Raw genomic sequence first — 23655 nt, forward strand, 5'->3', positions numbered from 1 at the left:
TGACCATGAGTGTCGATACTCTCAGTAGGAAAGTATTCCTGCTCTAGGGGGCTGCTATGTTTTGGGAGAAACAATGAAGAGAAAGCTCTGAAACTGATGCATCGTCAATTACCACAAGACAAGAATGGTGGAACAATTGAGGCTTTATTGAACGAGATGTTGTGCCTCCTGTCGCTGGAACCAGAAAGGCTGCAACGCAGGCGGGCACACACATTTATACGCCGCCCACTGGGCGGAGCCAGCAGGCAGGGATTTACCAACGTACCTCTAATGTACGGGCAGTGCTCTAATACATATAATATACCACTAGTGGTGTTCACCACAGAAACTAAACGGTTTAACTTTCAAGGAAGTAAAGGAGCAGTAAGATATCGGATTGAGGTAACAAGCTGAAGCGTCAAAAGTAAAGATATGAGGTCCTAGGTTTTGGAAATAAGGGCATAGAGCACACAGAGCCTCGAGTTAATATGACAAAAACGGAAGTCACAAGGGGGTGCAGAAAGGCTGACAGGTGATTGGGACCAGAGATAGTTCTACTGAAAGATTGTGGGCTGAATTCCATTGTGTTTCAAAATCTCAATTACCTTCAAGGAAGAAACAATATCCCTCTGACTGCTTTGAGGTCTGTTTGACTGAATTACACTGATCAAATATATATTCATAGTGATTTAAGACAGCTTTGAAGTAAGCAAACAGGTCGCTTCTGCATGCTGTGACAACCTTTGTGGCGGGTTTCACACATCGATGAGAATTCTGCGAAACAGAACAAAAATAAATGAAGCAAGTATTTATTGCCCATCTTTTAAAAGTTGCGTCCCACATCCTGATGCATATTTTGTCATTATAAATGAACTAGTCCGATTGAACAAATTTGTCACATCCTTTTTCCAGATTGATGTACCATCAATTGGACTTGAGTCGTGAAGGAGTTCCATATATCAGGCTTTAATCAACTAGTTGTGTGCCCGACAGTTGACTTACAGAGAAAGGCCGACTGCCGGGTCCTATGGGTTCTTATACCCCGCCTCGTAGGACTACTTGCCTCTCGGCTAATGGGTGAGCAGTCACATGACTATCCTCAACCAATCAGCAGAGAGGCACATGACCGACCTGAGCCAATGGGCAGCGAGTGTTCTGCACCAATGCCAGATAGGTACCGTAAACCTCCTAGTTATACCACCACACAGATGATGGTTATTGAACTGTGGACTCAGTATTTGACACAATTCCTGCACCACTGTCAAACTAGTCAATGATTGGAGCCTTTTGTGTAACTCTCGAATTTCCAGACAAAACCATTTGTGGGAAAAAATGGCAGCCATTGGATAGATTAGTGTCTCACCTCTAACCTCCACCTTCCCTCTACATCCCATTCTTGAGTCTCTCTTTTGTGTAGATGTAGTTTTATGGGAATTGTTCTTCCAGGTTTTCCTTCCTTGTTTTTCAGAAGTCCTAATTTTACACTTACTGTAACATAGGAGTCAAGTCTCTTCTGCCATTCAGTGAGGTTATGGCTGATGTGCACCCTAACTCCATCTATCCATCTTTGCCACACAACCCTTACTACTTCTGGTCAACAAAAATACATCAATCGCAGGTTTGAAATTAACCAGCGTCTTCATAAGTTAACCCATGAGAGTCACATGTTTAGGGTAAAACTGGTTTTGCAAAGCCTCATGCGTTCACAGTCCTTCCCAACAGACGCTTTAAGGGCTCGAATTTCCCCCAAAATTTCTAAGTTAATTTGTGTCGGGATTCTCAGGGAGTTTCCCGGCGGCTCTGCCGGTGAGTTCCCCAACGCTATTCAATGTTCAATGACACTGAGTCGCTTTTTTGAGCCCTGGGCAGTTTCTCACCAGTTTAAGCTACACTTAGAATTTTAAAATAATAATCTTTATTGTCACAAGTAGGCTTACATTAACACTGCAATGAAGTTACTGTGAAAAGCCCCTAGTCGCCACACTCTGGCGCCTGTTCGGGTACACAGAGGGAGAATTCAGAATGTCCAAATTACTTAACAGCACGTCTTTTGGGACTTGTAGGAGGAAATCGGAGCGCCCGGAGGAAACCCACGCAGACACAGGGAGAACGTGCAGAATCCGCACAGACAGTGACCCAAGCCGGGAATCGAACCTGGGAACCTGGCACTGTGAAGCAACAGTGCTAACCACTGTGCTACCGTGCCACTCAGCATTGGGGAGCTGAACTTAGATATCGGGCCATCATTTTTTGATCTCTAAGTGAGCTTGTGGGACCCACTTACCCTCCACCCAAGGGCAATGTCACCCCCTACACTCATGGACACTACCCCACACATCCTAACTGAGGACACACAGCTATGGCGTCCCTGGGGGTCCCCCCTCTTCAGATCTCCCCCAAGCCCCTTTACAACATTCCCTCCCCTTCTAGGACCCCACCCATCATGCCCCCAACTTCCCAGAGGCCCCTACTTACCTGCCCTGCACTCCCCCACCCATCAAACCCCCCTGCACCCTCATTTCATGGGCATGGACCCCCTCGCTCTTGGCTTTATCAACCTGGCACTCGGACACCCTTGTACTGCCACCCTGGCACCCAGGCAGTGCTCCAGCTGGCTTGGCAGTGCCATCCAGACACCTTGGCAGTGCTGGGGTGCCAGTGCCAAGGTGCAAGCTGGGCAGTGCCAAGATGCCCACGTTCCAGGGAGTGGGCCAGGGTGCCACCCTACGCTTCCCTGACCACCCTGGGGCCACCGGTGGCCCGGCAGCCCCCCCCGGGGTACCATTCCACCTGGTCTAAGTTTGTGTGGACCAGCACTGATCAGTGCCTGGCAGCAACCTCCCTGGGGAGGCCGGTGAATCAAAGGAGGCTGTTGGCTCCCGCGCAGGTAGGTCGTAAGTAGGTTTATTCGGTCACGCCCATTTGGGGCGGGTTTCTGAATTGGATGCCTCGCGAGGCTTTGGAGAATCCCGGGAGGCGCGGAGGCTGTCGGGAGGCTTGCTGGATGGCTTTCCCGAGATTCTCCGGCCGCTATCCGCTCAAGCATAGAGGCATCAAACTGTTTGTACCCTCCATTGGTCCGGTATGCCCCCAAAAATAGTGCCCGACTCCATGGTGCCCCCCCCCTACAAGGGCTCACATCATAATGGCCATAAAGATAAGAAATAGGAACAGGAATAGGTTATAGGGCTTCTCATGCCCGCTCCACCATTCCATAAGATCATGGCTGATCTTTGACCTCAACTCATTTTTTCCCTCGATCCTGATATTGAACGATTCCCTCAGAGCAACCCCAGTCCCATATCACTTAATCCAAAAGAAATAGCGAGAAAGACAAGTACATACTTCATCAGAGCATTGCCTGTAAAGATGTGTCAGAACTTTCACCACCCGCTGGGTCTGGTTGTAGGTGTACGAGTTTGCCCGAAAGTGGCTCATCAGGAGCAGAAGAGTGTTGTTGAGCTGCTCAGCAGTGACGACGATGAAACACGGATCAGTCTGTTGGGGAGAAAACAATGAAACGATTGAAACCTTTATACCACGTGGAAGAAAGAGCTGACATTGTGCCCGCGTGGACAATAGAAATGGGTTCAGTAAGCATGGTGCTTGTGAGGGACGCCCATTTGGACTGGACATATGTAGGCATGGAGGGGGAGTAGGAGGGGAAGGGGGGTATCAGGTTCAGTTCACAGGACATTAGTAGAAAACTGAACAATGCAATTGACCTCGCTGCCACTGTGTTAGGGAGGGGAAAATAAGCCCAGGTTCTCACATGATGCCCCGTCCATCACGCAAACCAGCCTCCCATCCATTGACTCTGTCTACAATTCCCGCTGCCCCGGAAAGGCAGCCAGCATAATTGAGGACCCCACGCACCTCGGGCAAACTCTCTTCCACCTTCTTCCGTCAGGAAAAAAGTACAAAAGTTTGAGGTCACGTACCAACCAACTCAAGAACAGCTTCTTCCCTGCTGCCATCAGACTTTTGAATGGACCTACCTCATATTAAGTTGATCTTTTCTCTGCACCCTAGCTATGCCTGTAACATTAAATTCTGCAGTCGCTCCTTTTTTCCCTATGTACGGTATGCATTGTCTGTATAATATGCAAGAAACAATACTTTTCACTGTATACTAATACTTTTTTAAAAAATAATTTTTATTGAAATTTTTACAAAATACAAAATATAAACATCTTAGCTCTATTAACATACAACCGCGGTAACACCTCATGAACAATACCCTCCCAGCTTCAAGAGCAACTTCAAACCAAAAAAAAGAACAACAACAAAGAAAAAGAACAAAGAGAAAAACCAAAAAAGAGAGAGATAGCACCCTCCACAAACCCATGTGCACAGTTCTCCCCGCACCCCCCGCCCCCCCCCCCCCTCCCACTCCCCGGTTGCTGATGCTGTCGGCCTCTTTTCCTACCGTTCCGCCAGGAAGTCCAGAAAAGGTTGCCACCGCCTGAAAAACCCTTGTACTGATCCCCTCAGGCCAAATTTCACCCGCTCCAATTTAATGAACCCCGCCATATCCGAGATCCAGGCCTCCACGCTTGGGGGCACTGTATACTAATACAAGTGACAATAATAAATCAAATCAAATCAAAATATTTAAAGACTAACTTGTGAGCCTACTGTCCACCTTCATTGCAAATATGAGCATGTATTATTATTCATAATATTATTATTATTCATAGGCCAGGGGCGCGATTCTCCGCCCCCCACGATGGGTCGGAGAATAGCGGGAGGGCCTTCCCGACATTTTTCCCGACCTCCCGCTATTCTCCCCCCCGACGGCCGCCCCCCGACACGAATCGCTGCTCGCCGTTTTTTACGGCGAGCAGCGATTCTCCCCTGGCCGATGGGCCGATTTCCCAGGCCTTTACGGCCGTTTTCACGAACTCCAACACACCTGCTCTCACCGTTCGTGAAAACGGCCGCAAAGTACCGTTCTGAGGAACCATGGCACCGATTGGCACGACCGGACCGATCGCGGGCAGCGGGTCCAAACCCGCGCACTCTTTGTTCCTCCGCCGCCCCACTGGATCAGTCCGCGGGGCGGCTGAGGGGCATAACGGCCCGCGCATGCGCGGGTTTGACGCATATGCGTGATGACGTCATCTGCGCATGCGCGGGTTGGAGCCGTCCAACCGGCGCATGCGCGGCTGACGTCATCATTTGCGTCAGCCACCGTTAACTTTGGCGCGCGGGCTTAGCGAAATTCGCCACGCCCGCGATGCCGAGGTTCACGGGGCCCCGCTGCTAGCTCCGACCGGGGAGCAGCATCGGGTCCCGGGAGGGGGCACGGAGGCTGCCATGAAACATGGCCGGTTTCACGGCAGCCTTCGCGACTCTCCGCATTTGCGGAGAATCGCGCCCCAGAATTCTCTGGCCATTTGTCGGCGGTGGGAGTCTCTAGTCCCGGCGGCCGCCCACCTGGAGGCATTGGGCGGCTCCAATGGGAATTTCTATTGGTAGCAGCGAGAAGCGAGAACCCTGCTGCCAGTGAACATGCATCGCCTCCCACCACTGAGAAACACACGGCTGGGTGGCCGGAGAATCCCGCCCATTCAGACTCCAAGTGAGAGCTGGTTTGGCCCAACCCTGATGACTCCCTATCAAATAAACTGTTGGCAATTACTGAAATCACACGCGAAGAATGGTCATTTAACTAAGCTCGCAGAAAGCTTCCAGTAAAACTGCAGAAGTCACTCTCAGGACAAGAGAGGAAGGAATTGGAGGGAATAAATCTATTAAAGCTGTGTCAAGAGAAGATGGTACATGTCACCTTGTCTCAGTGGCAGCACTCTCACTTCTGAATCAAAAGACCAAGGGTTCAAATCCCACTCCCAAGACATGAACACTATCTAGGCTGACACTCCAATACAATACTGTCTTCAGGATCAGGATCTTCCCGTGTGCACATTGATTACCCTATCTGCCTGCATAGTAAGGGCGTCTCAACTTGTGAAATAATTTATTGGTTTTGAAGCACTTTGAGCTAAAAATGTGAATTATGTTTTATATTCTTTTCATATGGGTCGTTGTTACGGTTAATAAAATTATTTGTCTCTATTTTACCGGATAAAATAGGAAATTTAGTCACCAACTTTGTTTTTCAGCATGAACTTTGGAACAGATTTTGACCTCAACTGCTCAGTGTGGTAGCAAGTTTTACATCATCACCACTCTGGGGGAAAATGTTTCTTCGGAATTTCCAAATGGATTTCTTGACTGATTTCAGAACATATATCTATAGGATTAGTAAGTTCTTTGAAAGCTATATGTGCAGTGTTAATAAAAGGTATAATTTTACCTTGGTAAAAATTAATGGCCATTCACATATTTATGCTTCACTTATGTTACGGACTCTTTGTTTAACTGCATAAGCAGTTGGCTTAAAGTCACATTTATTGTGCAACAAATCTTCCCTGATGCCAGGACATGTTTATTCAGGCAGTATGTAAAATCCACCATGTACAGATAACCAACAATCAAGTTGTGCAGACACATTAGCAAACCGCTGTGAATTGCCTCGAAATTAAATTGTGACATATTTTCAGATCTTATTGTAGTCTAAATAGTGTGAACATTGCCTGGCTTCCGCATTACACGTTATATATTACAACTCATTCATTCAGTGAGATATAACAATCCAGAAACCTCCCCCGAACCCCTCACCCAGATGGGGGTGAGAGCTGCACAGGGGCAAGACAGATGCCATGCAGTCATTTGCTGGCAGCCAATTGGAGGAAGGACATCCGCCGCTCAGGAACAGAAATGCTGTCTCAGAGAGCTGCCGGCCAATCAGAGGTTGGCAGTTTTCCAGTACGGGCAGCGCCACCAGAAATGGTGGCCATTGCCGGTATTACAGAAACATACCTGGATGAACACTTGGCACATCATGACCGCCAAGGCCGAGTGCTGGTAAATGGGATCTGGTCAGGTGGTTTTCACACATCGGTGCAGACTCGATGGGCCAAAGGCCTCTTCTGCACAGTGCGATTCTCTGACAGAGTGGGACGTTGATGAGGGAATGTCACCGAATCCCTGGAGAGAGCCACTTATGAGAGGACGGGGCAACAGCAAGGGGGTATTGGCAAGGGAAATGGGTGGGGGTGCAAGGGGGAAGATGGCCAGAATGTAATGACGGGGCAAGGAGAACCTGGAAGAATGGTTACACCTTGGGGAGGCCCTCCAATGGGCCAAGGAGGGCTGTTAAGGAGCACCTTCTCTCTTCCTGCCCCTGGTCCATGCAGGGCAAGCTGCAAGGCTGGTCACTTGGCATGGGCCTCTCCAATGCCTGCTAAATCCTGGAAGCAGGCTGAGGCCCTTAAGTGGGAAGGGAATTGATTGGCCCACTAGCGGGCTGGCCACCAGACCCTTCCCACTCGCCACTGGTATAACTGTGGTGGGAGCAGGGCGGGCAAGTGGCAGACGGACCACCGGCTGGATTTGCCGCTCCCCCCCCCCCCCCCCCCCCCCCAGGGCACCTTCAAAACTCCAGATGGGAATAAAGTTAAATCCAGCCCAAAGTCTAATTAAATCAAAATAAGATGATTTACCAGTCCAGCTGTGTTCACATCCTTAAAGATGCTGTACTTGACCATACTTGGGAGCAGATTATCATCCTGAGAAAGAGAGGTACGGTTAGATTCTTAAAATGACTGGACGCAATTTAACGGGAAATGAACAGAGTCGAGTTTTGGGTACGTTTTGTGAGGTGTTTGTCAGCACTGCAGGTGCAAGTGGCAGAATGACTTTGCTATCAAACCGGACTCACTGGGGTTTTTTCTGGCATTGGTGAGGAACGCCCTGCCAAGATCGCACTCCATTTCCTGCCCTTGTGCAGGAAGAGATTGGGGCGGCATTTTAAAATGGCGCCCCGATCTCTTGACCCCCTCGGACTCCACACTGGACCTGCCTCCCATGCCACAACTTAACTGTCAGGACCCCCCTCCCCATCTCACCTCAGAAGGGCAGGGCCCATCGATCCCTGGCATGGGCAACCACCTGGGCAGCACTGGCAGGGTGGCAGCATGAGTGCCAGCATCAAACCCTGCCCAGAGCCCGACCACCCGCGCACCTCCGATGGCCTGGCAGACCCCCCCCCCCCCCCCCCCCCCCCCCCCCAGGTGCCGTTCCGCCTGGAACAATGTTAAGCGGCACCATGGTAAGGTCTCCCAGGCAGGGCATTTGCTCATGGACCTCGTGGGCATCGGGCGCTGACATATTTAAGTAGGCCTAACCGATCAATTAAATATGTAAATCTGGATCAGAATGCGACGTCTAACAACATCTCGCGAGGTTTTCCAAGCATCGCAAACAATTTAACGGCCTCGTCACTGAGTCGGGCGCGTTGGGGCCCTTCGATCGCGCCCAATGTGCCCGAGGCAAGTTGGTGTGAATTGGCACTGAATTAAGTAGGGGAGTGTGGGCCAATTAGGAACGGATGTATTGAGCGCTGTTGGGTATATCAAACATGACAAACTAACATGAGGGATTATGAGCGCAGGGCATAAATTCCCCCAAAGCGAGAATGGCGGGTTAACGAGAGGAAATACGTGAGGCGACGTTACAGTCAAAGGTGCGCATTGTATTGCTTAATTTCTCTAACCAGCTTGTCGATCTCGTCCTGAAGCTCTCCTCTTAGCCATTTGAAATTATCTGGGTTGTTGCACCATTTTCCAGCTGCAGCAACAGGCAGCAAAAACACGAGACACAAGCAGCAGAGTGCCTGCAATAAAACACAACAAAAATGGTTATGACCAACTGTACATCATAGATCATAGAATTTACAGCGCAGAAGGAGGCCACTCGGCCCATCGAGTCTGCACCGGCTCTTGGAAAGAGCACCCTACCCGAGGTCAACACCTCCACCCTATCCCAATAACCCAGTAACCCCACCCAACACTAAGGGCAATTTTGGACACTGAGGGCAATTTATCATGGCCAATCCACCTAACCTGCACATCTTTGTGACTGTGGGAGGAAACCGGAGCACCCGGAGGAAACCCACGCACACGGGGAGGATGCGCAGACTCCGCACAGACAGTGACCCAGAGCCGGGATTGAACCTGGGACCTCGGCGCCATGAGACTGCAGTGCTACCACTGCGCCACCATACTGCCCTAACATTTGACATTTAACGAAAGAAAGCAATAAAATACAGGAGATGATTGCAATCCAAGCCCACTAAAAGGGAAGTGCATCGTGTGATCCAGCCTTAGTTTCACTTTTGCCTGTGAGCAGAACACAGCTCACCTCTGATGTCTCCGAGCTTTCTATCTGTGTAGACATATGTTCTCATGTGCCTAGTTTTTAAAAATGAAGCGATAACGTGTTTACACAATCCCTCATGACTGACTGGTGCCTCTATATCATTATACCAACAAGAGAGTCCAGAATTCAGAGCACAATGACGCAATGGTAAATATCTGCAGAAAGCAAATCAGGAATTAACTATTAGTATCCCGGGTTAGCTTCCTGTTTAAAAATAGAACATTCACAGAACACAAGGTCCTCTCAGATATTGGCCGACAGTATTGTTTAATCCAAGCCGTTCCAGTTTGGATAATGATTAGCAAATTGAAGTGAAGGAAATACTGTAACTGCTATAAAACGGAGAAGCCACGGCAGTAGCTGCCTTTGATCAGTAATATTAATAATCTTTATTAGTGTCACAATTGGGCTCACATTAACACTGCAGTGACGTTACTGTGGAAAGCCCCTAGTCGCCACATTCCGGCGCCTGTTCGGGTACATAGAGGGAGAATTCAGAATGTCCAATTCACCTAACAGCACGTCTTTCGGGACTTGTGGGAGGAAACCGGAGCACCCAGAGGAAATTGTGACAATAAAGATTATTCTATTCTTATTCTATTCTCGGTGCCCTCTGGCCATAGCCAACCCATCAGCAAGCGTGGGCAAGTGGAGAATCACGCCCTTAGTCTCAGGAACGGAGGATCCCGCCCATTCTCTTCCACCGGATGTTTTTTGTTTTGCTTACTCATACAATCTGGGCAATGACAGACACGCGGCATTCATTGCTCACAATCTCTGTCTAATGTTGTTATTATTCGCCTTAGTTTTCATTAGAACAAACAGTAAACAAAACCCTCTGTAACTGCCTTGGAGGGGTAAAGAGCAGCATAAAAGAGGGCTCAACAAAGTACTGGGGCCAGCCAGCTGGGGCACTAAAGTGTTTCAAAGCATGCAAACTCAGCACTGACCATGTGTTCTCAGCCCACATGTAACCCCTTTGTTTTGCTGCAGTCATTGGACAGGCAATACAGAGGCAATGCTGGAATTAATAAAACATTGTCATAGTATACCACTAGGGATTGAAAAATCCTAGTGATAGCCACAATCAACTAAACACTCGAAAATGATATCCAGGCTTCAATATTACAGGGGTGAATGTGTGCTGTACCCACTCCAAGACCAACTAGTATGCCCTCGGATACTATGTCCAGAACTAAACGGGTGTCCACACAGAGCCTGATATGACAGAGTAGTCCAGCCCCCATGAGATAAGGAGCAGAATTCTATTGGCCTTTAAATTATATTCTGCAGCAGAGCCCAGGTCCTGTTGCACAGTGTTATCTACCTCTGAGCCGCACCCTCTGGGCTCGAGTCTCACTCCAGCACTGGAAAGGTTCATAACATGTCCAAACAAGTTGAGCGTCAACTTGTGAATCCTCACCAACGTATGCCAATGGCAGGTGGGAAGGGCAGGAGAGATTCCTGGCCAGCCGTGTCATGGAAAAAAGTTGGGCTGGATGGCTGGTGTGGACCAGAGCAGTGCCAACACCAACCCTGTCCTGGCTGGGGTGGACTCTAGACCTGCCAACTTGCCCTACCCATGGTGGAGATCGGGGCACTGTGGGTCGGGTCTGCTTTTGGACAGAGAGCTAAAGAAGCAATCAGTTTGCCAGAATTTCGTTTTTGACATGTTACATCCATTTCTCTCTCGGGTGACAGCTTTGGCACTCCAAACTCTAGTGTAGGGATCGAAAAGACGTGAAAAGTACCCGCACTCATTTAGTTGAGGTAAAGCTCAATCAAGGCTAACATGCCTGACGTTACTGGTCACCAAAAGCCACCAGCTCCGTTCTATGATGACGTATGATGAGACCAGGGGAAGCTCAGTGCATGTTTGTGGACCTAAGGGGTGGAATATCAATCTGTCATTTCCAGTGTGAGGGATCTCCCATTGCTTGAGGCCATTGGTTCATCTGATAACTCAAAAGAATTTGATGAAAATCACTAGAAAATGCTTCCAAATATTCAAATTACATGGAGATAGCCTACCTCGGACACGGATGGTCTCTTTGTTTTCCTTGGTAGACCTCAATAATGGAACTCAAAGATTCAAAGAATCCATGGGCTCAACCCTCCTGAAATCTTCACTTTACCGTAAACAAGATTGGAACTGGCAAACGGTACATGGGTCGTGAATAAATAGGTAGAATTCAAATGTATTCAGGAAATTGTACTTTAGAATTGAGCAACTGGCCTTTCAAGTTTTCTTTGCATTAGGGAAAGACAAGAGAAAGCTCAAAAGTAATTTTCAAAGGTATTCTAAAAGTTTTTATGATGGTATCGTCTCTCCTTATCTATTCCGGATACATTCTTCAAACTTACCGCTAAGTAGATAAACGGACTTTAAAAATCTATGTCTCTATTAAAAGTTTAAAATCACTTCTATAAAAATAGAAACAATTGGAGGGAAACAGGAAAGATATTACGGACATATTTAAGAACCAGATGAGCATACAAAGAAATCAGTGCATAATAAGGACACATCTAACAGGAGAAAGTAATCAAATAGGCAACGACCAATGCTGCTAAATGATGTTATGTGGTTTAAAAGGCTATGGGCACGATTCTCCGTCCCGCTGCACCAGTTTGCGACATGCCCTCGCCGGCAGCGGGATTCTCCGTCCTGCCAGCCGACCAATAGGGTTTCCCATTGTGGGCCGCCCCATACCATCGGGAATACTGTAGAAGGGTATTGGGAACCCCCTCAATCTTTCTCCGATTATCGAGGAGTTGGATGTTGTAAAGCAGATTGTTATGACCCGCACAAGATCTACGGGGTAGAAGCAATTAGACTCCCCATGAACCCCATTGAGTACGAGCTCGCCCCCTGAGGGGCGGGGAGCCCATAGACACTCGGATAACCAGTGGTACAAAAGGCGGCCAGGTTTAGAATCAACACCTCAGAACCGGCTGGGATCTGAAGAGTATTGCACATCTCATTACTTTGTATTAAAACTAGTTTCTATTTATCCACATGCCTTGGACTTATCTGTGGTCACTAAACAGACAGCTTTTGTATCCATGTGTCAAAGAACTGATTCATTCGGGGATTCAGGCAAAACATTACTTTGAGTACTGATGGGTATTCTTAAATTGATGTTAGCTGCGGCATTGTATTTTTAAAGTTTGATTCTGCATTAGAACTAAGACTATACTTTCTATCTTTCATAGTCAGTAACGTTGTGATGTACTTATCCACTTTAAAGTGCAATAAGTGTTAAATAATTCCGCAATCAACTTGCAAGTGCATTGGTAATGCATAAGATCTCTTGTGGGATTCTGCATTCAGCACCTCTCTCTTGTATTTTCTGAAAGTGGGAAGGTACGGGCCGGAATTCTCCAACCGTTGGGATTCACTTACCTCGCTGGCAGCGCACCCCGCTGCCTGTGGGTTACCCAGCGGCGTTGGGTGGCTTCAATTCCCACTGGCCAGTGGCGGGAAGAGAGAATCCTGCTGCCAGCGAATGGCGCGCCGCCGAGAAAGCCAAGGCTGGGGCAGCGTAGAATCCAGCTGAGACCCCTGGACCCTGACAACATCTGGGGTGGCTATAACTTGGCCAACATATTATGTAACAGGCCATCTGGCAAAAGGTGATCCCCAAATAGTTGCTTTCCTTGGGGGAGACTTGGTTCACTTTCTCAGACCCAAAAATAAGTGTTTTTATAACGTGGTTATCTTGAACTTGGTGGAGGTAATTGTTGAGGGAGTGATCCTGATCTAGGGTAGTCCCCATTGATGCTGGAGTTATAATCCACTTAGGGTCACATTTTAATTCTTAGTTCTTTTTGAATGTTAAGAAGATGCCTACTGAGGCCCTTATTGCGCGCGTGCATGTTTTCCCAGACGCGTGATGACTAGATAAAGCAAGGAGAAAAATATGAACTGTTTTTGGCTATCTTCGCTGGTGCACTTGACAAATTAGCATTCCACTCCCGTCTACGTCAGACATTGGGCAAATTCCAGGATCATTTTCTGAGTTCTGCATTAAATAAAACAAGTGTGCAGGCGTGTCTCTTCAACAACACCCCTGCCCCCCCCCCCTCCCACCTAGACACGAGCAAATTGCCATTTAGAAATCCTGACTATGAGATTGGAATTTGTTCCCCCAGTACAGAAGTACAGTACAGAAACAATATTGACTGCAATGTACCACAGATTAAATTTATCATCATTAATACAAACAAGTCTTGAAAATTGGCCAATAAATTGGCCAACAAGTCACATGAAATTCGCCAATAAATTGGGAGTCAGCTGTGGGACTATGAACTCGAGTTGGACCCATTCCTGGAGATTTCGGCGTAACAGCCTTTCTTCTTTGATATGCAATATTTTATCAATAAATCAAAGCACTCAAAGAAAATGAAAATAAACCATATGTTTATGATGCAATGGGAACTGCCACAGTAAGTCTTGGAACAGTAAGTCTTCCAACAGAAACTATCAGACCTTCCTCACGCAAAAGCACAATTCTCACACTGGCACAGTGAGCAATCTCATTCTGCGCCACACAGGTTGAACAATTTTACAGAAAAAAGAAAAGCTCCAGTGAATGCGCAGCGACAACAATTCTTCTCGTGGATTCAAGGTGCAGTAATCACGATAAGCATAATGTGGAGTTTCGGATACTGGTTCGCTACGTTTCTTTCAATAGTGCTAAAAGTGGCGAGAGTAAACTTTTACAATCGTTCTTGTCTGCTGGATGCCTTTACTTGTCCCGACTTTTCAAAGCTTTCAGAATAAAAGCTTGAGAGAACGACTTGTATTTCTAAAGTGCATCGGCGCCAATGAGCTATTTCTCCTCATGCAACCACTGCTTTTAATGGCAACCACTGGCAGCAGGATTATACAAACACCACTGAGCTAAGTGACCACTTAATGGCTTTGGTTAAGGGAGGAATGTTGGCCAAGGTATGGGGAGAGCTGCTCTTCAAAAGTAAGTGCCCTTTCGGATCTTTCACGTCCGCCTGAGGAGGTATATACAATCTTGGTTTCACATCTCGTCTGCAAGGTGGGACTCTGACAGTGTGGCTTTCCCTCAGTACTGCACTGACGTGACAGTCAACTTATTCACTCAGAAGGGAAGGTGGAGAAGAGAAGAGCATTAGTCATTGGGGACTCCATAGTTAGGGGGACAGACAGGAGATTCTGTGGGAACGAGAGAGACTGGTGTGTTGCCTCCCAGGTGCCAGGGTCTGTGATGTCTGGGATCGTGTTTTCGGGATCCTTAAGGGGGAGGGGGAGCAGCCCCGAGTCATGGTCCACATAGGCACCAACGACATAGGTAGGAAAAGGAATAGGAATGTAAGGCAGATATTTAGGGAGCTAGGGTGGAATCTTAGAGCCAGAACAAACAGGGTTATTATCTCTGGGTTGTTACCCGTGCCATGTGCTAGCGAGACGAGGAACAGGGAGAGAGAACAGTTGAACACATGGCTACAGGGATGGTGCAGGAGGGAGGGATTCAGATACCTGGATAATTGGGGCTCATTCTGGGGTAGATGGGACATCTACAAATGGGATGGTCTACACATGAACCAGAGGGATACCAATATCCTGGGGGGGAAATTTGCTAATGCTCTTCAGGAGGGTTTAAACTAATTCAGCAGGGGGATGGGAACCTGAATTGTAGCTCCAGTGTGCAGGAGGTTGAGAGTAGTGAGGTCATGAGTAAGGTTTCAAGGTTGCAGGAGTGTACCGGCAGGCAGTAAGGTGGTTTAAAGTTTGTCTACTTCAATGCCAGGAGAATCTGAAATAAGGTGGGTGAACTTGCAGCATGAGTTGGTACCTGGGACTTCGATGTTGTGGCGATTTCGGAGACATGGGTAGAGCAGGGACAGGAATGGTGGTTGCAGGTGCCGGGGTTTAGATATTTCAGTAAGCTCAGGGAAGGTGGTAAAAGAGGGGGAGGGGTGGCATTGTTAGTCAAGGACAGTATTACAGTGGCAGAAAAGACATTTGATGAGGACTCGTCTACTGAGGTAGTATGGGCTGAGGTTAGAAACAGGAAAGGAGAGGTCACCCTGTTGGGAGTTTTCAATAGGCCACTGAAAATTTCCAGAGATGTAGAGGAAAGGTTTGCAAAGATGATTCTGGAAAGGAGCAAAAGTAACAGGGTAGTTATTATGGGGGACTTTAACTTTCCAAATATTGACTGCAAATGCTATAGTTCGAGTACTTTAGATGGGTCAGTTTTTGTCCAATGTGTGCAGGAGGGGTTCCTGACACACTATGTAGATAGGCCAAAAAGAGGCGAGGCCAAATTGGATTTGGTACTGGGTAATGAACTAGGCCAGGTGTTAGATCTGGAGGTAGGTGAGTACTTTGGGGATAGTGACCACAATTTGGTTACATTTACTTTAGCGATGGAAAGAAATAGGTATATACCGCAGGGAAAGAGTTATAGCTGGGGGAAAGGCAATGATGATGCGATTAGGCAAGACTTAGATTGCATAGGATGAGGAAGGAAATTGCAGGGGATGGGTACAATTGAAATGTGGAGCTTGCGTGTCCTTGATAAGTATGCACCTGTAAGGCAGGGAAGTGGTCAAGCAAGGGAACTATGGTTTACTAAAGGAATTGAATCACTTGTCAAGAGGAAGAAGGAGGCTTAAGTAAAGATGAGACATGAAGGTTCAGGTAGGGCACTTGAGACTTACAAGTTAGCCAGGAAGGACCTAAAGAGAGAGCTAAGAAAAGCCAGGAGCGGACATGAGAAGTCTTTGGCAGGTAGGATCAAGGAAACCCTAAAGCTTTCAAAGGTATGTCAGGGATAAAAGAATGACTAAGGTAAGAGTAGGGCCAGTCAAGGACAGTAGTGGGAAGTTGTGCGTGGAGTCCGAGGAGATAGGAGAGGCGCTAAATGAATATTTTTCGTCAGTATTTACATAGGAAAAAGACAATGTTGTCGAGGAGAATATTGAGGTAAAGGCTACTAGACTGGACGGGATTGAGGTTCATAAGGAGGAGGTGTTAGCAATTCTGGAAAGTGTGAAAATAGATAAGTCCCCTGGGCCGGATGGGATTTATCCTAGGATTCTCTGGGAAGCTAGGGAGGTGATTGCAGAGCCTTTGGCTTTGATCTTTATGTCGTCATTGTCTACAGGAATAGTGCCAGAAGACTGGAGGATAGCAAATGTTGTCCCCTTGTTCAAGAAGGGGAGTAGAGACAACCCCAGTAACTATAGCCCAGTGAGCCTTACTTCTGTTGTGGAAAGGATTATAAGAGATAGGATTTATAATCATCTAGAAAGGAATAATTTGATTAGGGATAGTCAACACGGTTTTGTGAAGGGTAGGTCGTGTTTCACAAACCTTATTGAGTTCTTTGAGAAGGTGACCAAACAGGTGGACAAGGGCAAAGCAATTGATGTGGTGTATATGGATTTCAGTAAAGCGTTTGATAAGGTTCCCCACGGTAGGCTATTGCTGAAAATACGGAGGCATAGGATTGAGGGTAATTTAGTGGTTTGGATCAGAAATTGGCTAGCTGTAAGAAGACAGAGGGTGGTGGTTGATGGGAAATGTTCAGCCTGGAGTTCAGTTACTAGTGGTGTCCCACAAGGATCTGTTTTGGGGCCACTGCTGTTTGTCATTTTTATAAATGACCTGGAGGAGGGCGTAGAAGGATGGGTGAGTAAATTTGCGGGTGACACTAAAGTTGGTGGAGTTGTGGACAGTGCAGAAGGATGTTGCAGGTTACAGAGGGTCATAGATAAGCTGCAGAGCTGGGCTGACAGGTGGCAAATGGAGTTTAATGCAGAAAAGTATGAGGTGAGTCATTTTGGAAGGAGTAACAGGAATACAGAGTACTGGGCTAATGGTAAGATTCTTGGTAGTGTGGATGAGCAGAGAGATCTCGGTGTCCATGGACATAGATCCCTGAAGGTTGCCACCAAGGTTGATCGGGTTATTAAGAAGGCGTATGGCGTGTTAGCTTTTATTGGTAGAGGGATTGAGTTTCGGAGCCATGAGGTCATGTTGCAGCTGTACAAAACTCTGATGTGGCAGCATTTGGAGTATTGCGTGCAGTTCTGGTCGCCGCATTATAGAAAGGATGTGGAAGCATTGGAAAGGATGCAGAGGAGATTTACCAGGATGTTCCCTGGTATGGAGGGAAGATCTTATGAGGAAAGGCTGAGGGACTTGAGGCTGTTTTCGTTAGAGAGAAGAAGGTTAAGAGGTGACGTAATAGAGACATACAAGATGATCAGAGGATTAGATAGGGTGGACAGTGAGAGCCTTTTTCCTCGGATGGAATGCGCTGCTTGGGTTGAACTTAATCTAAATAGAACTGTTCTGCTCAATTTCACCGAGATTTCTCTTGTCACTAAGAATCTGCCATCAAATCTCCAGAGCAATTTGCTCGGATGTAAGTTCACAAAGGCCACACGTCCACTAATGCCTGGTTCCAATTCGGAGTAACTCCATGGCATGGCCACAAATAGGAATGACCTCTCTTGTGCGCCAGCTCCAGGGGACTGGAGATGAGTAAGAGAGGTGGGAGGGGGTGGGGGCAGGGAGAAGGGCTAGCATCAACTAGATGGACTGAATGAACATCCTGAATGTTTTAATCTGGCACGAGTTTTACTTCAGATAACAAACTGAGTATCTGTATATTTTTTTCAATGTTCTCTTTACTGAGACAGTTGTTCAACAGTCTCAGCATGTGTTACAAGCACATCTGCTTTCTGTCTTCTTTTTTATCTCAATCCCCCAAAACAGCGAGGCCGAATTTCAGCCTGTGTTAGTCGCGAGCGATTACCGCCGAGAATCAGGAAACGCGATTCTCGCCAGCGAGATCACATTTGCCGATTTTCCAGGCCCCTCGCTGGTGACGTAACTAGAATCCCGCCACAGAAGGTCGGGAGCCTCATTTTAAATACATTCGACTCTTATCAGCGAACCATCCTGCCAGGGCTTCCCCTCTCACTGAATATTCATCGGGCGTCGGCATTTACAACAGCTGCATAAAAGCGAGACCCTGGCGATCTCACCCCTGAAGGCGACATCGGAGGTGAGCGCCCAGGTCGCCATCACCCTCTGGGGTACCAATTGAAGAGCATGTGGGGGACCCAGATAAATATTGCTTGGCGCCAGAGTGGGGGGGGGGGGGGGGATTCAGTCGTGGCATCGCGGGCAGAGGAGTCGCTCGCAGGCCATAGCGGTTCTTCATGGTTTCGAGCGGGTTTGGCGGCCAGTTTACAGGCACCGTTTCCCGTGTCCTCCTGTGTTTGTGGCGATATCACCGGTGAGGGATTGCACTTCCAGAGTGACAGCCAGAAAGTGGGCGAGACCAGGTGAATCCACTAGGAGGTCGGCTGTGAGGTCCCGTGAGGTGCCAGGCTGCATGGGCAGAATGGGGGACTCTGACAAGGGGTGATAACCAGCCTCATGAGGGCTGAAGATGCTCAATGCAGCCAGAATGAACTCCCACACTCAGGCTGCACTTTGCAGCCCGGGGCCTCAGGTATGCGAAAGTTCAGAAGCACTGGTTATGGAGGCTATCTCATCAGGGAATAGGGTCTGGCTGGCTGTCTAAGCTGGAAGGCTTTGTCATTTGTTTCTACGTTTATAGCGTAGGGCGGCATGGTGGCACAGTGGTTAGCACTGCTGCCTCACAGCTCTGGGGACCAGGGTTTCAGCCTCGGGCCACTGTCAAGTGCGGAGACAGCACTTTCTCCCCTTGTCTGCGTGGGTTTCCTCCGGGTGCTTCCACAGTCCAAACGATTTACAGATCTTGTGGTAGCATCCCTACCTCTGGGTTCCCGTGCGACCTGATGGCAGCATGAGTGGTGCTAACAATGTGGCCAAATAGGCTGGCTATCGGCCTGTAAATCCTTCCAATGTGCGTGCCCGTTGGACTGGGAGAGTTTCCTGATCAGGGTTGCTGCTGAAGGCAATGGAAAACCACTGCAGCTCCTTGCCCAGCATAATCAATGGGAGCAATCAATTGGGAGTCCATGGCTGCCAACACCCTCTTTGGTCGTGGTACGTGGAGAAGGAGGAGAATGGCTTTAATTACTTCCCACAAATGTAGAGATAACAATCTAAAAATGAGAAAAAAGCCAACCATCGCATCCATCCATCCTTCTCTAGCATCGAACCCAAAGCGAAAGCAAGATGTTGCCCGCTGAGGATTTACGGTGGGCTCCAAAGGTGGCTTTCACTAATGGCAGCAATTCTATCCAATAGTTTTGCCAATTATCCCTGATCTACTGGACAGAGATACAATCGATCACCATAGGACAGAGTGCACATTAATGAACATGGTAGCACAGTGGTTAGCATTGTTGCTTCACAGCCTCGGGATCTCAGGTTCAATTCCCGGCTTGGGTCACTGTCTGTGCAGAGTCTGCACATTCTCCCCGTGTCTGCGTGGGTTTCCTCCGGGTGCTCCAGTTTCCTCCCACAAATCCCGAAAGACCCGTTTCTTAGGTAATTTGGACATTCTGAATTCTTCCTCTGTGTACCCGAACAGGCGCCGGAATGTGGCGACTAGGGGATTTTCACAGCAACTTCATTGCAGTGTAAACGTAAGCCTACTTGTGACAATAAAGATTATATTTTTTAAAATCATTTTAATCTCGATGAGTCACACTGAACAGCATTGTGGCAACTGCATGCGATGCACTGATAATTGTTTTTAGCTCTCTGCTTAAATATGGCAGCGGCATCTATTGTTCTGCTAATTATGCCACATTGAAATGATTTCTCTCCACAGGCCCGCATGAATCAATAAATATTCAAGATACCTTATGGAATAGGAAAATTTCAACATCTCACACAGAACGTATGGACAAAAACCTGCCCCCATTAGTTGTCTCACCAATTAAGGACAATTAATTATCTCACACGTACATCCTGCACAGACCAGCCACAAGCAACTCGATTACGTATACAAAAATAATTAATCTGAGCTGTTAAAAGAATCTGATTTGAAGAATAACAAAGAAAAATAATTGTTCTTGGAAGGTGTCTCTCACAGTCACTAAACATCCCAAAGTGCTTTACAGCCAGTAATCTGATCATTCCTTTCTCTTGTCGGCTGAGGCCTAATTATTACCCAGGTATCTTTGCAGTAGTGCTATGGGATATTTTACAGCCACTTGGCCAGGGCAGGGATGGACCTTGGTTTACAGCTGGTCCAAAACATAGTACCTCATAGTAGCACTAGAGCAGGGGTGGGCAAACTTTTCCGTGCAAGGGCCACATTCAGAAATTCACAAAGGGCCGCATAGTATATTAAGTAAAATAATTACTTCACCCGGTTATGATTCTGGGCGCCTCATATAGAACATAGAACAGTACAGCACAGAACAGGCCCTTCGGCCCTCGATGTTGTGCCGAGCAATGATCACCCTACTCAAGTCAACGTATCCACCCTATACCATTAAGTAACCCAACAGCCCCCCAATTAACCTTAAAAAAAAAAAAAAATTAAAAAAAATTTTTTTGTAATGACTTGGTGGGCCGCAGAAATACCTTTGGCGGGCCGCATGCGGCCCGTGGGCCATAGTTTGCCCACCCATTAACCTTAAAAAAAAATTCTTTTTAATTTTAATGGTATAGGGTGGATATTAAAAAATTTTTTAATGACTTGGTGGGCCGCAGAAATACCTTTGGCGGGCCGCATGCGGCCCGTGGGCCATAGTTTGCCCACCCCTGCACTAGAGGGTCAGTCATCGAATCACATAGAATCCCTCCAGTGCAGAAGGAGGCCCATCGGGTCTGCACCGACTCTCTGAAAGAGCACCCTACCTAGGCCCACGCCCCCACTATATCCCTGTAACCCAGTAACCCCACCTAAACCTTTCGACACTATGGGAAATATATCATGGCCAATCAACCTAACCTGCATATCTTTGGGCTGCGGGAGGAAACCGGAGCACCCGAAGGAAACCCACGCAGACACGGGGAGAGTGTGCAAACTTCACATAGACAGTCACCCGAGGTTGGAATCGAACCCGGGTCCCTGGCGCTGTGAGGCAGCAGTTGCTGACTAAGAAGCCAATGTGAATGTGTATTACGTGACAGGAGGGAGCACGGTCGTGGGCTTCCAACCTCTTCTGGGAAGATATCTTACTTTGCTCTGATAAGACAGCACCAGGCTCGAACCGGAGGGGGAGGAAATAGCATTAAGGAACTCAGTCATCGTTGCTTTAGGAACCAGCACACCCAATAAAGTAAATGATGAGAAACATGTTTGTTTACTGCAGAGAAGATTTGTAATATCAGTGCTGGCTCTTTGCTGTCGCAATCCAGAACTAACCACACTTCCCCATGCCCAGAGTATAGTGTATTTTTCTTCTTCAAACATTTATCGAATTTATCCTGAACTGTGTAATTTTCTGCAGCATAGTATTCCATCGCTAAAGCAACCTTCATGTAAATACATTTCTCCCAGCCACTCTGCTCATTCTGTCCTCAAACTGACGACTCCCCCTTCAAACTGACTCCCTAACCAAAAGGAACTTCCCTCTTCACGTGATCAAAACCTTGCTTAGCATTAACAACCTCCATAAAATCTACTTCTACTTTGCTTGCTGCAGTCACGGTGGTCCCAGTACCGGGTCACTGTCCGTGAGGAGTTTGCACATTCTCCCCGCGTTTGTGTGGGTCTCACTCCCACGACCCAAATATGTGCAGGGGAGCTGGATTGGCCACGCTAAATTGCAACTTAATTGGAAAAAAAAAGAATTGGGTACTCAAAATTTAAAAACAAAGATGTTCCCAGTATGCTTAAAGTTTAATTTCACATGAAATCTACCTACCCCGAATTTCACCCTAGTGAATGCTGTACGCTCCCTATGACTTTGATGCCGCCAACCCCCCCCTAAAGGACATTAGTGAACCAGATGGGTTTTTATGCCAATCAACAATGGTAACAATGGTTACCACTAGACTTTCAATTCCAGATTTTTATTGAATTCAAATTAAGCAACACTTTTATTTAGAGACAAGGTACAATCATGTTAGAGAGCAACATTAACCATATTGGAGTCCGTGCTCCTATCCCCATCCCCATAATCTCTATTTTACCATCCGACACTCTATTCTCCTGACACCAACCTCTTTCCATCAATTCTCTCTTTCCCTCATTGACCTTTGGCTGCCTGGGTCCCAGTCTCTAAAATTCTCTGCTGAACCTCTTCATCGCTCTCGTAAAAATACCCTCAGCATGGGAACATACATAGGAACAGGGGTAGGCCGTTCAGCCCCTCGAGCCTGTCCCGCATTTAATAAGATTGTGGCTGATCTGTGACCTCCCTCAATATATTTGCTCAACAAAAATCTATCTATCACAGATTTAAAATGAAAAAAATTATCATCCATCTGATTAAAACGTAAAACATTCTAACAGGGCTGGTCAGACTAGAGCCCGGGAGGATATTTTCCCCGGCTGGGGATTCTAGAACCAGGGGACCCAGTCTCAGGATACAGGGCTGTTATAACCTGCCTGGATCCTGCTGACTGGCCCTGTGTACATATTCTTGTAAATAAAATTACTTTCTGCTTGACTCTGCAAACTCGTGATGGATTCTTCATGGTCTTCACCAAAAGGGCAGAACATTTAGGACTGAGATAATGGAAAGGTTTCTTCGCTCAGAGGATGGTGAAGCTGTGAAATTCTCTACCACTGAAGGCAGATTTAATTTTTTTTTAGATTTTAATGACATCCCGGGGAGAAAGTGGGAAAACGGCATTGAGATGGGGGGGAATCAGTCATCAACATATTGAATAGCGGAAAAAGTTCGAAGGGCTGAATCGACTAATCCTGCTCCTTGTTTCTATGTCTCACTTTCCATGAAAAGCTGGTGTGTTTGTGTATGGTGGAGGGGGAGGTTGTGCGGGATGGGAGGGGGGGGGGAGGGGAAGCGGGTTTATAAATATTTGTAACTTTATAAGGACTATGGCCGGGATTCTCCAACCTACCCTACCCATTTACTGAAGGATCCCGCCGTCGGAGAATCCAGCCTTGCAAGTTTGGAGGTTTCAACTTGAAGCATTGACTGCACCCAGGTACAAAATTGCTCGGTCTTGAAATTAGTCTTCAAAAATTGAGAACGTTACTTATATTCCTCTTGCTGTTCCTCCCCCATTCAGTGCTCACGTGCCCCCTCCTAAAATGTGAATTTGAACAGTGGGTAAACTTGCTGAGTCATTGGGAACATCCCAATAAATATGCATCAGCTGGGCTCAATAGTAGCAGCTTGTTCTTTGAATTCAAGGGTTATGGCTTTGTGCTCCGCGCTGGCTAAACATATGCTTCGGTGTAGCACTGAGGAAGTGCTGCATTGTCAATGGTTCTGTTTCCTGGATGCAACCTTAAACCAAGGCTCTAGATGCAT

General features: G+C 47.3%; 1 protein-coding gene across 1 annotated transcript in view; it reads right to left on the bottom strand.

Moving 5' to 3' along the window:
• LOC119978827 overlaps positions 1 to 23655 on the bottom strand; it is a 51200-nt gene that overhangs the window by 19456 nt on the left and 8089 nt on the right. Inside the window, exons 2-5 of the mRNA XM_038820713.1 lie at positions 8600 to 8719; positions 7548 to 7613; positions 3325 to 3477; positions 585 to 753 (exon numbers count right to left, since the gene is read on the bottom strand). Coding sequence (XP_038676641.1) covers positions 585 to 753; positions 3325 to 3477; positions 7548 to 7613; positions 8600 to 8719 — 508 coding nt within the window. The remainder of the gene's footprint in view (positions 1 to 584; positions 754 to 3324; positions 3478 to 7547; positions 7614 to 8599; positions 8720 to 23655) is intronic.

The sequence above is a fragment of the Scyliorhinus canicula genome, chromosome 15, assembly GCF_902713615.1.
Source record: "Scyliorhinus canicula chromosome 15, sScyCan1.1, whole genome shotgun sequence".
Lineage (NCBI taxonomy): Eukaryota > Metazoa > Chordata > Chondrichthyes > Carcharhiniformes > Scyliorhinidae > Scyliorhinus > Scyliorhinus canicula.